This window comes from Aotus nancymaae, unplaced genomic scaffold (genome assembly GCF_030222135.1).
Source record: "Aotus nancymaae isolate 86718 unplaced genomic scaffold, 86718_ANA_hifiasm-v0.15.2.pri h1tg000058l, whole genome shotgun sequence".
In the NCBI taxonomy this organism is placed as follows: Eukaryota; Metazoa; Chordata; class Mammalia; order Primates; family Aotidae; genus Aotus; species Aotus nancymaae.
The window spans coordinates 45,044,903-45,057,685 of record NW_026988472.1 but is presented as its reverse complement, the minus strand read 5'-3'; the positions used below and the strand labels follow the sequence as shown (position 1 = coordinate 45,057,685).

At 43.1% G+C, this 12,783-nt stretch overlaps 1 protein-coding gene across 6 annotated transcripts in view; it reads right to left on the bottom strand.

Moving 5' to 3' along the window:
- The window catches only part of GPM6B (glycoprotein M6B), a 161,366-nt gene that overhangs the window by 14,424 nt on the left and 134,159 nt on the right, over positions 1-12,783 (bottom strand). For all 6 annotated transcript variants that reach the window (XM_012435019.3, XM_012435006.3, XM_012434992.2 and 3 more), the window contains one exon: positions 1,867-2,053. In XM_012435019.3, coding sequence (XP_012290442.1) covers positions 1,867-2,053 — 187 coding nt within the window. The remainder of the gene's footprint in view (positions 1-1,866; positions 2,054-12,783) is intronic.

The window sequence follows — 12,783 nt, the reverse complement described above, 5'->3', positions numbered from 1 at the left end:
CATCCCAGCAACCTGGGCCTTCCTTCCAACGTGGAAATGTCTTCCTTTGCTGAGGGCAGCATCCAGTTTGTAATCTTTTATCCTTCCCTGAGTCCTGGGCGGCAAGGGTTAGAATCCTCATTTTGCACATAAGTAAAACACAGGCACTGAGGAGTTATGCTCCTCATCGGAGGATACACAGTGGCAAATCCAGCATTTGAACCCTGGCCCAATGGACAACATGTTCTTTCTGCCCTATCAAAATACCTCCCAACCAGGCCTAGGGGTTAATGTCACTCTGATAAAACCCTAAGTAGGCACTCAGGGCTTCTTTAGGGGATAATTTGGGGAGATGTTTTTTGCATTGTGACTCCCACCACACAAGTAATAGTAGGTCGAGCAGGTTTAAGATACAGAAAGTTAATTCACAATGCAGTTTGTCCCGCAAAAGCTAACAAAGATGGATGACATGTCCTCAGCCTTCAGCTGCCCATTGGAATCAGCTGGGGAGCTTTGGAAAATACTGGTACCTGGATTCCAACCACAGAGATTATGTCTTAACTGGTCTGGGGTAAGGCATGGGGATTTTTTTAAAGCTTCTCAGAAGTTTGAGAGCCAGAGATTGAGATCACTACCTAATTAAATCAATACACCTTTCCCAGGTTCATTCTTGGTAAACATTTCTTCTTTGCACAAAGTTGGCACTCAGTGAGTCCCTTGTCCTGTCTGAGCCCTCCTTATATTCTCCCTGACCTGTGTTCATTTCTTTGGAGGTCATTCGTGAACAGATAAGAAAGAATAAAATTCCCTAAGGACTTAAGAGTCTCTAACACAACTCCATGACCGTTCCATAAAATTTGATTCATGTCTTTTTCAGTCTGGTGAAGAAGTTTCTTAGACTCATAAGACACCTAAACACCGCAGAACTTTGGGGTTCAAAGAAAGAAAAAGAAATGCTGAAGGAAATGGAGAAAGGGGAAGGCACGTGAAGAAAATAAGCAGATTGCGACTGAGCTTGCACAGTTCCAAGAGTCTATGCATGGGAGTCACTGCGATTCCACTGAGAATGTTTCCAGAATGAAAGGCAGACATATGCTGCTAAACCCCTGGACCTTCCTCTCTTCTGCAATGGGAGATGCCCTGGGGCTCTTTTGCTGGAAGAGTTAATGTTAAAATGCTGCTCCTGTAGGCTTAGAGTTGGGGTCAGCCTTCAGCAGGGCTCCTACCATTCCAGGGATGGTCACTTCCTGGGAGAAAACTGGAGGCATCTGTTATTTGGGAACAATACGACTCTGTTGAGACAAATGGCAGCATCACCTATCACCATGTCACAGCCCCCCATGTCCACAGCTACCATGTGTGGAGTGTCCTATGGCCATTCCCAAGTAACATTCCACTCTGTGGCCTACACGCCTATCACATTCTAGACCCCTTCCTTTTCCTTCTCTCATGAACCTTTTTCTATCTGCATAAAGTGAGCTTTAATTAAAAGCATTCATTTTCTGCCAGGAGAGCACACATCTGAAAAACATCATGAGGTGGTTGCATCTTAGATACTTTCTTTTTGAGACAGAGTATCACTCTGTCACCCAGGCTGGAGTGCAGTGGCACCATCTTGGCTCACCACAACATCCGCCTCCCGGGTTCAAGCAATTCTGCTGCCTCAGCCTCCCAAGTAGCTGGGATTACAGGCACTCACAACCATGCCTGGCTAATTTTTTTTGTGTATTTTTAGTAGAGACAGGGTTTCACCATGTTAGCCAGGCTGGTCTAAAACTCCTGACCTCAGGTGATCTGTCTGCCCCAGCCTCCCAGAGTGCTGGGATTACAGGTGTGAGCTATCACACCTGGCCTTCGATACATTTTTAAAGGGAAGCAGATACTTACACTTCACTCAGCAAGGCATGGTCACTGGCGTTGGTGGAGAAGTGTTGCTCAAGAATTGCCACGGTGCCTGCAAGAGCCACATGCCCACAGCCGCAGAACAAGGCCACCCCGGAGAAGCAGAGGATGGTGGCCACCAGGGAGGCATAGGGGACTCCTCCCAAACACTTGATGCAGCATTCAAAGCAGCCTGGACCCAAAGGAGAAAAAATGCAGATGTTATGTGCAATAACGCCTCTGGTCTTCAAGAATACCACCTATTCACAGAGAAGGCTCTAATTTTCCATCTCCCTCATCATGCTCTATGGTTAATACTTGGACATCCCAAGGGCCAGTGTGGTCGTTATCGTGGTCTCACATTTTCCAGTGAGGACCCTGAGGCTCCAAGCGGGAATGTAACTTGCTCAGAGTCTGGAAGGGTAGCGAGTGGCTGAGCAGGCAACTGACAAGTTATAAGGCAGTCACAACTCTAAAGCTTCCTGATCCACCGAGAGCTGGGGGAGCCCTGCTCAAGTGCCAATGTGCACTCATTCCACTAACACAGTCAAAACAGAGGACAGCAGTGAAGCTGCAGCTCTGTGAAGAAAAGCAGCAGTCAGGTCCTCTCCAGCCTCACAGTTCTGGGGTTTCAATACATCTGCTGCTGTAGCAGCCAATAGCTTTCCCCAAGCCCTGGACCTCCTCGGCAACTGGGAGAATCTGATACAGCAATTATGCCGTCGCCAGGTTCAAAACAAATAGCAATGTGATTGTTTGGGAAAGGTCACAGGTATTTTGGTCCTAATTCAATGAAGTACAAAGCCACCCAGATCCACTCAAGTGGGTCCATTCAAGTCTCATTCAAGTTGACATCAGAAATTATCTCAAATTTTCAATAAAAATGCTTCTTCTCAGCCTAGTCAGCCCAAGCAATTCATTCACAGTCCTCCTCCTCCCCGGCTTCCACCTGCCCCCTCCCCTTCACACACGTTCAGAGTCAGAACCCAGAACTGGTGGGTGATATTTAAGTACTTGGAGGAGAAAAAGGAACAGAAGAAAAAAACAAAACCAAAATGAACATCCATGAAGTGGAATGAAGGGAGAGAGAGTTGTAAGTCACTCTTAATCTTGAAAAGATGAGACTTGTATTCATTTTTAAAATAAACTTTTACTTGAGATATCCATGAAGACCTGCCCGAGGGGCAGAGCCAGGTGACATTTTCAGTTTGGAGACATTTATGTTTCAGTAAAGGCAGTGCTGGCCTTAGGATAATGTCAGTACCTCTCTTAACCTCCCAACGCTGTTTATATTATCCAGACCCTTAAGTGAATGGCTTGTCGGGGAAATTGAACTTTAAACGCATTATGGTGCTTAACAGCAATCAAGAGCAGTTCATTACTTCAGGGCAAGCACATTAAGCCAGCTGAAAACAGAAATTTCCCCAAATGGTCTTCATAGTCGTCACGGAATGACAACTCAGCATAAAACACCAGAGATGAACGTTTTCATTTTGATGAGCATTCCTTTTAAACTAGCATTTGCTTAAAACTATGGAAAGTGACTATGAAAGTTCATTACTAGATTTCTCTTTAGTTCATTGGAAAATAAAAACTATCAAGGGCTTCAGAAAATAAAAAAAAAATATCAGGGCTTCGTAAGAAAGCTGTGCTTCCTTTTATTTCAAAAGATTATCAGCTGTTTTTAGGAAGACGGACTTCCCTGAAATGGATTGGGAAAACTGTGTAAGATGGGAACCAAGCAGAACATGGTTCAAGTTCACAGCAAGTCAGTATCTTAAAGAGCTTCAGACACTTGGGGTTTGTGAGCAGAGATGTTAGAGCTCAATCTCATTTTGTCACATGACTTTCTGGGGACTGAGGTGAGAGGAATGCAACTCAGAGTCCAAATTCTCTCCAGGTTTGCAAACTAAGAGAAACCAGAATCCTTAGCCTTGGCATATCTCATTATATGAAGAGAAAATAGACATAGATATTGTGCCATTCACAACCTCCACACATTCTCAGCCTCTATGATCATGTTAAGAAAAAGATGAGTATGCCTGCATTCCTGGCTAACAAAGTTGTATCTGGTCCTTAAAGGATTAAGATGTGTGGCCTTGGGACTGTGTGGTTCAATATGGTAGCCATTAACACATGCAGCAATTTACATTTATTTAAAATTAAATAAAATGAAAAATTCAGGTCCTCAGTTGCACAAACCGTATTTCATATGCTCAAAAGCCACATGGACTAGTGGCTACTGTATTGGACAACACAGATATAGGACATTTCACCATCACAGAACACTGCTTTGGAAGACACATTTTCAATTGTCATATATTTGATTTTCTATAATGTGAGCTGGGTTCTAACTGGGTTTTCTGTTGGATTTCATTAATTCAGTACTTTGTGACGACCTATTGGGTATCAAGTATACTAATATGAAATAAGATACCTTTTTGGCTTCAAGATAAATCCAATACTGCAGACAGACAACTAACACAATTATAGTCCAGCATGACGGGAGTGAAGATACAGACCCCTACAGAGTGAGTGGAAAGAGAGTGGAGAGAAGAGGGGCAGGGAAGGACAGAAGGGCAAATAATTCATACAGGAGGGGTTCTTCTACACAAAGACTTAGTATACAGAATACTTAAACAGCTGACGTGGTGACATTGATATATAATCAGATAAAATTGTTCATTAATTCTCTGAATTTTTTGAGAGAGAGAGATATATATATATATAATTTTTTTTTTTAACTAACCCCACACACTTTTTTATCATTTGGAGTCAGAGTTAGGTGTTATGGTGTAGCACATTTGCCCTTTCATGACAGAACTCATCCTTTCAAATCCACAGTTGCCACTTCAGTCTTCATCCAAATGGTTAGCGCATGCCAAAGAAATATCACAGCTGCTCCCAGGCTCGAAAAGACAAGTGGGGTTAGAAGAATGATGCTGATCAATCCCAAATTCAATACTAGATCAAAGCTGAAGTTTCCCTCCAATTTAAATCTCTCAAGGAGTCTGTATACCTCATGCTGTGGATCCACTTTCATAACAGCAGGGAAAACCAGGAACTCGAGAATTTGGGGGATCACGTCAATGAATCATGCTCTCTCAGCAGATGATTTTATTTGTGGCTATAGGAACCTTGGCTCCTACAGAACAGAAATCACCATCTTTGTTCCACTGGCACAGATAAAACTCTTATGGACTGTGCCTGCCAACGTGACTAGAAGCTAGTGATATGAGAAAAACTGATAGGACATAATACAGCTGGATGTAGAGCTTACTCTAGCTTGGCTGTCCAGTTATTTTTAGGGTTAAAATTGCATGTGTAGTCGATACCTGACCATCTATAAATGGATCACTCCCCACTGTACCTTCCATGTTAGTACAGAAGCTACCTCTAGCCACAGTGTGGCAAGATATCTTTGAACACTGGGCAATTTAGTCACATACCACATACGTGTCCTAGAGGAACCAAAACTGCTGCAAAAAGTTAGTAAGGAAAAGCTAAATGTGTTTATTTAGGAGCTAGAGGATACAGGTAAAGAGCTAGACCACTTAGGGCTTTCCAGGCTGCCCTAAGAATTCTGGACTTCATCTTCAAAATCATGGGAAGCCACTAAGCTTTTTTTTAAAAAATGTGGTCTTGCTCTGTCGCCTAGGTTGGAGTACAGTGGCACAATCACTGCTCACTGCAGCCTTGAACTCTCTGGCTAAGTGATCCTCCCACCTGAGCCTCCCAAATAGCTGGGACCACATGCCCATGCCGCTGCACCCAGCTAATTTATTTAAAAATTTTTTGGTAGTGACAGGGTCTCCTTATGTTGCCCAGGCTGTTCTCAAATTCTTGGGCTCAAGTGATCCTCTTGCCTCAGCCTCCCAAAGTGCTACGATTACAGGTGTGAGCCACTATGCCTGGTCTGCCAGGGAGCCTTTTTAAACACAGGGAACAGATTGGGATTGTGAAAGGTCACTCTGGCTCATGTGGAGAAATATGTGGATCTGTAGCTGAGAAGAGATGAACTTGGATGCTGGCAGCTTCTACTGGGCAACAAGGAAAACTATCAGAGGTCAAGAACAGATAATGAGTGGACCATTTGTCAGTTCCATGTGCTTTGCAAAGTGTATTCCTTGGACCAGCAGCATGAGCTTCAGCAGGGAGGAACTTGTGAGAAATGAAGAATGTTGGGCATGACCCCATACCAGTTGAGTCAGAATCTGCATTTTAGCAAGCCCTCCGGGGTGATTTGTGTGCACATGAAAATTTGAGAAGCCCATTTCTACTCAACAGTGTCATCTTCCCAGTCTCAGGTATGGCATCCAGAGTCTGTTTGAAGCTCCTGCTTTCATGTTCAATGGTGTGTGGTGTTTTCTTGCAAAGACGTGGCCCACTGGGTTTGGCCATAACCCTCTAGCCACTTGTGAATCAAATGGCAAGTTCCAAGGACTACAGTGAAGAAAAACAAAACGTTCCAAGTTGTTCAGCTGTCTTGAAAAGAGGGCAAATAGAGTGCATTTTTCTGAGCCAAGAAAGTACTATTAACCTTGGAATTTTTCATGCTTTAGTGTCATGCCATAGGCAGGGGCTGAGAAGACAGGAATATAGTCACCTGAGAAAGCAGATTTCTAAATGCACAGGCTCCTACCCACTGCAGTGCTGGGAGCGCCTGTGCACACAAAGGAAGTGGATCTTGGATTCAGGATGTCCTTAGTAGTCACAGGCAAGCTGATGTTTTTAAATACAGGGGTGGTGCCAAGTATCAGCAGAACACCATGCTGTTAAAAGTTCACGCTAAGGAAGACTGCTGCTTTGCTTGGACGCTCCTGTAAATCCACAGACTGAATTTTCCCAAGCTTCAAACCAGCGATGACAATGTTGGATAATGTGAACCAGAGAAAGGAAAGTGTTTTTTTGATGACTGATGTATTCATGTAAAAAAATAAAAATCGAAAATCAATGACAGGCCTTTTTTTTTTTTTTTCCCCTGAGAAAGAGTCTTACTCTGTTGCCCAGGCTACAGTGATCGCTCACTGAGGCATCAACCACCTGGGTTCCAGTGATTCTCATGCCTCAGCCTTCCTAGCTGGGACTATAGGCACATGCCACCACACCCGGCTAATTTTTTGTATTTTTAGTATAGATGGGGTCTTGCCATGTTGGCCAGGCTAGAATACCAGGCTTTCTAGTACATTTTACGAGTAATTCTCAATACCTCTCACCACACGCTAAATGCTTCTGTTGGGCTAATTTCCTATGCCTTCATTTAGCTGGTCTCTGAATAAAAACAATTTTAGGTTTTAATTCCCACAGAAATTATAGTGTGCATTAACCTAAGACAGTTTAAATATAAGCCATGTAGTACGGAGAAAAAAAATACACATCAATGCCTTTAACTCTCAAAGGCTATTTTGTCTCCAGTATCCCTAGAACCTTTTGTGTAGAACAACAGAATAAAATACCTTTTGTCCTCAGGCTTGTGGATGGCCGTTGCCATGGCTCTGAGTTCATAATGGCCAAGTGATTTGCCCAAGTTGTCTGTGATCTTGGCTGCAGATTTAATGCTGGCTCAGATGGAGGGCTGGCAGGAACAAGGGCTCGGATTCTTCCCCAGGGAATGAATGTCACACACACACACACACACCCTCCCTAACACACCCCCCCCACCACCACACACAAACACACCCCCTTACCCCTCTTCATGGGGCCTTCTCCTTGCTATATTACTGATTCCTAATAAGCCACAAAATTAAAAAGAAAAGGTGCAGGAACCAAGCTTTACAACTTTCAGGCAACCAGCAATGGGAAAATGGAGGGGGGTGGGGGTGGAGAATCCTGCCTCAGAGAAGCAGCAGTGAATGTCAGTGGACAGAAGCTTCCGTGATTCTGAGCTGGCCAAGCATTTCTCAACAGGGGGTGGCTGTGCCCCTCAGGGGACATTTGGCAGTATCGGGAGATATTTTGGTTGTCAAAGCTGGGGGAGAGGGTGCTTCTGGCATCTACTGAGTAGAGACCAGGGATGGCGTTCAACACCCGCAGTGCACAGAATATGCTCTTATAACAAAGAATTATCCAGCTCCGAATGTCAATAGTGCCAATGTGGAGATTCTCTGAGGTAGCATAAAAAACATCTACATCATTTAGACCAGTGGTTCCTAATCCAGGCAGTTTTGCCACTCAGGTACATTTAGTGGTGTCTGGAGACAGTTTTGGTTATTACAGCTGAGGGTGGGACACTATTGGCATCTAGTGTGTAGAGGCCAGGGATGCTGCTAAACCTCCTGTAACACACAGGACAGCCCCCACCCCCAATTAAAGAATGATCATACCCAAAATGCCAATAGTGCTATAAACCGAACAGTAAATTCTAGGCTGAGTGTGGTGGCTCATGCCTGTAATCCCAGTACTTTGGGAGGCCGAGGTGGGCAGATCACGTGGTCAGGAGATTGTAACCATCCTGGCCCAACATGGTGAAACTCTGTCTCTACTAAAAATACAAAAATTAGCTGGGTGTGGTGGCATGTGCCTGTAATCCCAACTCAGGAGGCTCAGGCAGGAGAACCGCTTGAACCAGGGAGTTGGAGGTTGTAGTGAGCCGAGCTTACGTCACTATGCTCCAGCCTGGTGACAGAGTGAGACTCTTTCTCAAAAGGAAAAAAAAAAAAATTCTAAGGCCCCCCCAAATCATCTGAATAGATTTCCACTCTCTGCCAAGGGCATTCCAAACTTAACCTGAAAAACTAGTTCAAGCCATGATCGGAGGGGGGGATTAAAACATACCTCAATATACCCTCTTCCTTTTTGGAATTCAGGAAAAGCCAACCAGCAATAACATCAACATAGACCTTAAATCTGATAAGAGACATTTACAGTCTATTATCTCTGAAGCCTGCTACCTGGAGGCTTCATCTGCAAGATAAAACTTTGGTTTCCACAACCACTTATCATCTTATCATCATAACCCAGACATTCCTTTCTACTGATTCCAGGTCTTCAGATAATTTTTACATCTTCCTATAACCTGCAAGCCACCTGCCAACCCCGTTTGAGTGTCCCACCTTTCCAGATTGAACCAATGTGTATCTCACAGGTATTGATTGATGTCTCATGTCTCCCTAAAAGGTAAAAAAGCAAGCTGTGCCCTGGCCACCTTATGCACATGTTATCAGGATCTCCTGAGGCTGTTTTACAGACCCGTTCTTAACCTTGGTAAAATTAACTTTCTAAATTGATTGAGACCTATCTCAGATACTTTTGGGTTCACAGGGTCAAGGGTGAGAAACTCTGCTCTAAGGTTACAAAATAGAATTCTGGTCTCAGACATTTGGTGACACTGCCAAATTCTAAAATCTTAAAAAGAAATGCTTAAAAGAAAATTAACTGTCTTAGAAAACATTATAGAGCAGAGGTTCTCCATTTTTCCTGCACATTGGAATAATCTGGGGAGCATCTGAAAATCCTGATGCCCCGGCTTCACCCTAGACCAATTACATCTGAATTTCTCAGGGATGGGACTGAGGAATTAGAGGGCTGGGGTTTGTTTTTTTGATGCTCCCCCAGTGATTTCAGTGAGCACTCAAGTGTTAAACAGCACAGGTCAGCAAACTGTGGCCCACCAGCTAAATCTGGCTCTCCTCATGGCCTGCAAACTCAGAATGATTTTGACATGATTCTAAGTGATTACTTTTTTAACCACTTAGAATATACTAAAAAAAATATTTTGTAACACATGAAAGGTACACAAAATTCAAATTCTGTGTCTATAAATAAAGTTGTATTGGCACACAGCCACACTCATTCATTTACATGTAGTCTACAGGTACTTTCAAGCTACAAAAGGCCGGGTTGAGTTGTTGCCACAGGTATTTACCATGTGGCCCTTTACAGGACAGTTTTGCAGACCTCTTTTAAAGAGCAGTGGTTCTTTTTTTCTTTTTTTCCCCAGATACAATCTCACTCTGTTGCCCAGGCTTGAGTGCAGCAGTGCAATCTCAGCTCTCTGCAACCTCTGCCTCCTGAGTTCAAGCCATCCTCCTGCCTCAGCCTCCTGAATAGCTGGGACTACAGGCAAACTTTAACCTGCATATAAATCTCCCGGGGACCTCATTAAAATGCAGATTCCGTTCAGGCAGGTCTGGAAAGGACCTTGAGCTCCCAAGTGATTCTATCCTGCCTGCTCACCAGTCTCACTCTGAGCCAGGAGCTGGCTCTCAAAGATGGTCTGTGCAGCCCTGGGAGACCTCAAGATCCTTGCAGGAGGACTGTGAAGTCAAAACTCTTTTGATAATAGCACCAAGATGTTATTTACTTTTTTTTCACTGCTTGACATTTGCACAGTAAAACTGCTGATGCCTGAGCACGAATTGGGCAGTGGCCCATAGTGTACTTAGCAGGAATACATTCCTTACCACCACACACTCGAAAGAAAAGAAATTAAAAATCCAGTTTCATTTCAAAATGACCTTGATCCAATTAAAAAAAAGTATTAATTTGATTAAATCTCAACTCCCGAGTACGTGTCTCTTGAACAGTTTGTGTGATAAAATGAGTGAGAGGATGCAGAGAGCCCTTCTGCTGCAAACAAGTGTGTGATGGTGGGCTGGAGGAAACATTCTTGTGTAATTGAGTTATGAGCCGAACTTGCACCTTTCTGGGGGCAAACACCCCCTTTCTTGAAAGAATGCCCGATGAGCTACAGTTTTTCAGATTTAAGTATTTGGCAGAAACTTTCTCAAAAATGAACCAAGTGAGCAGCTTGTCACTTCAAAGAAAACAACTGATAGTATCTGTTGCCAATCACTTTTGAAAAACTTGTACCTGCCATAGTGAGACTGACAGCTTCCTAATACTTACCAGACTTCTTGATGAAATTGGTGGCGATATTAACAAATGCAACTTTTTAAATATGGTTTAATGAAATGTGTCAATATCTGGAAGATCTGCACAGCTCAGAGAATCAATATTTTCCAAACAGCAAAGGGAAAATAATTATTAATATAAGAGCCAGTCAAAGTGCAAGATCAAGCAATTAATTTTAGTGAAACAGAGTACAAAAAGATCATCCATATGATTTCAGACTCCACATTACAAGTCGTCTTTAAGAAACCACTACCTGGTGAATTTTGGCGTTGTATCAAGAAAGAATTTCATAATTACCTGCAAAGGCCATTAAAATACTCCTCCATTCTCCAATCACATACCTGTGAGAGACTGAGTTTTCTTCATATACTTCAAATCAAAGCGAGATACCCCAAGATGCCTCTGAATGAATGCAGAGGCAGATGTAAGAATCCAGCTGTCTAATATTAAGCCAGATATTAAAGAGATTTGCAAAAATGTAAACCAGTCCTATTCTTCACACTAAAATATTATTTTCTTTTCGAAAATATTTATCTTTCCTAAACATTACTTAGGTTGACATATAATGGGTTTACTATTAAATGACTAAGTTTATTATTAAGTAATAAACATCTCAGCTCCAATTTCTTTTTTCTTTCTTAAAATGAAGTCTCATACTCTGTCATCCAGGCTGGAGTGCAGTGGCACAACCTCAGCTCAGTGCAACCTCCACCTCCCAGGTTCAAGTGATTCTCTTGCCTCAGCCTCCCGAGTAGCTAGGATTACAGCACATGCCACCATGCCTGGCTAATTTTTGTATTTTCAGTAGAGACGGGGTTTCACCATGTTGGCCAGGCTGGTTTTGAACTCTTGACTTCAGGTGATCTGCCCACCTTGGCCTCCCAAACTGCTGGGATTACAGGCATGAGCCATCGCGCCTGGCCCTCAGTTCTAACTTCTAATATAGAAAATATTTATAGGCACAACCAAGAAGAACAAAGGCTTTTTTGGGGTCTTCAACTGTTTCTAAGCACATAAAGGGACCTAACACCCAAAAAGTTCTGTTAACCACTAGTATAGTACATTAAAAAGATATGAAGTCAGTTGACAGGGGCTTCCTGTCCAAGAGCAAAGTGTAAAATCAAATATAGGTTGCTTCTCAGTTCTCTCTCGACTTTCATGCAGTCCTAGACATAAAAGTTCAACTACACAATGATAAGAATGTGGAAACTATTTCTAATGATAGAAAGGAAATCACTTTTTGGCAGGTCCTTTTTTTAGAAGCTTGTCCTAAAATCCATTTAATAAGGGACATTTTCATTTTTCTGAAAACACTATGAAAGTCTTAAAATAAACGACCTCTTAAAATAGATGAGCCTATACATTTGCAATGCAGTACCAGCAGTAGAAGATAAGCAAGTCAATAAAAGCAATGATACGCTTACATGGCTGGGAATAAACACATCCAACAAACAGTTACTTGTTATTCTCTTCCTTTGCCTTTTGTGGGAACTGGCTTTGGTTTTCCCAAAGGCTCTTAGCCTGGTGAAGTGAGACAGCAAGGCATCAAGGAGATCAATGGAGAGTAGGCGAAGCTAGCTCTAAGTCCAGATGACACAGATTTTAAGAGCACAGCGATCTGGAGGCTACTCCAGACATCTGAGAATTATTTAATATCTACAATTTTGAGCTTTAGCAGCAATCAGTTTTCTTAACCATCTGGGTGACAGTGTCTCTACTTCCCTGGATTCTGTTCCATTCAATGAATGTCTGTCCAATGCCTGCCATGTGCAAGTCACTGTGGTGGGGGCTGTGGGTGTGCTCTCCTGGCTTTGATCCTTGTGGGTGGGGTGAGGAGGAGGTAAGACACACAGATGCATAAGGTATCACTAAAGTAGAATAAAGAGAGTGCTGACACAGGGACGTGGGAGAGTGAGGTAGAGACAGATCTCCCTGGTTAGTGTGGGTTGCCAAGGGAAAGGTTTATGGATGGCAGGAGGTTAACAGGTTAATCCTTCTTAAAGAACAGAAGGATTCCATGAAAAGCACAAGAGAAGGAGAGCAGGACCAATGTGGTATGGGAGATGTAGG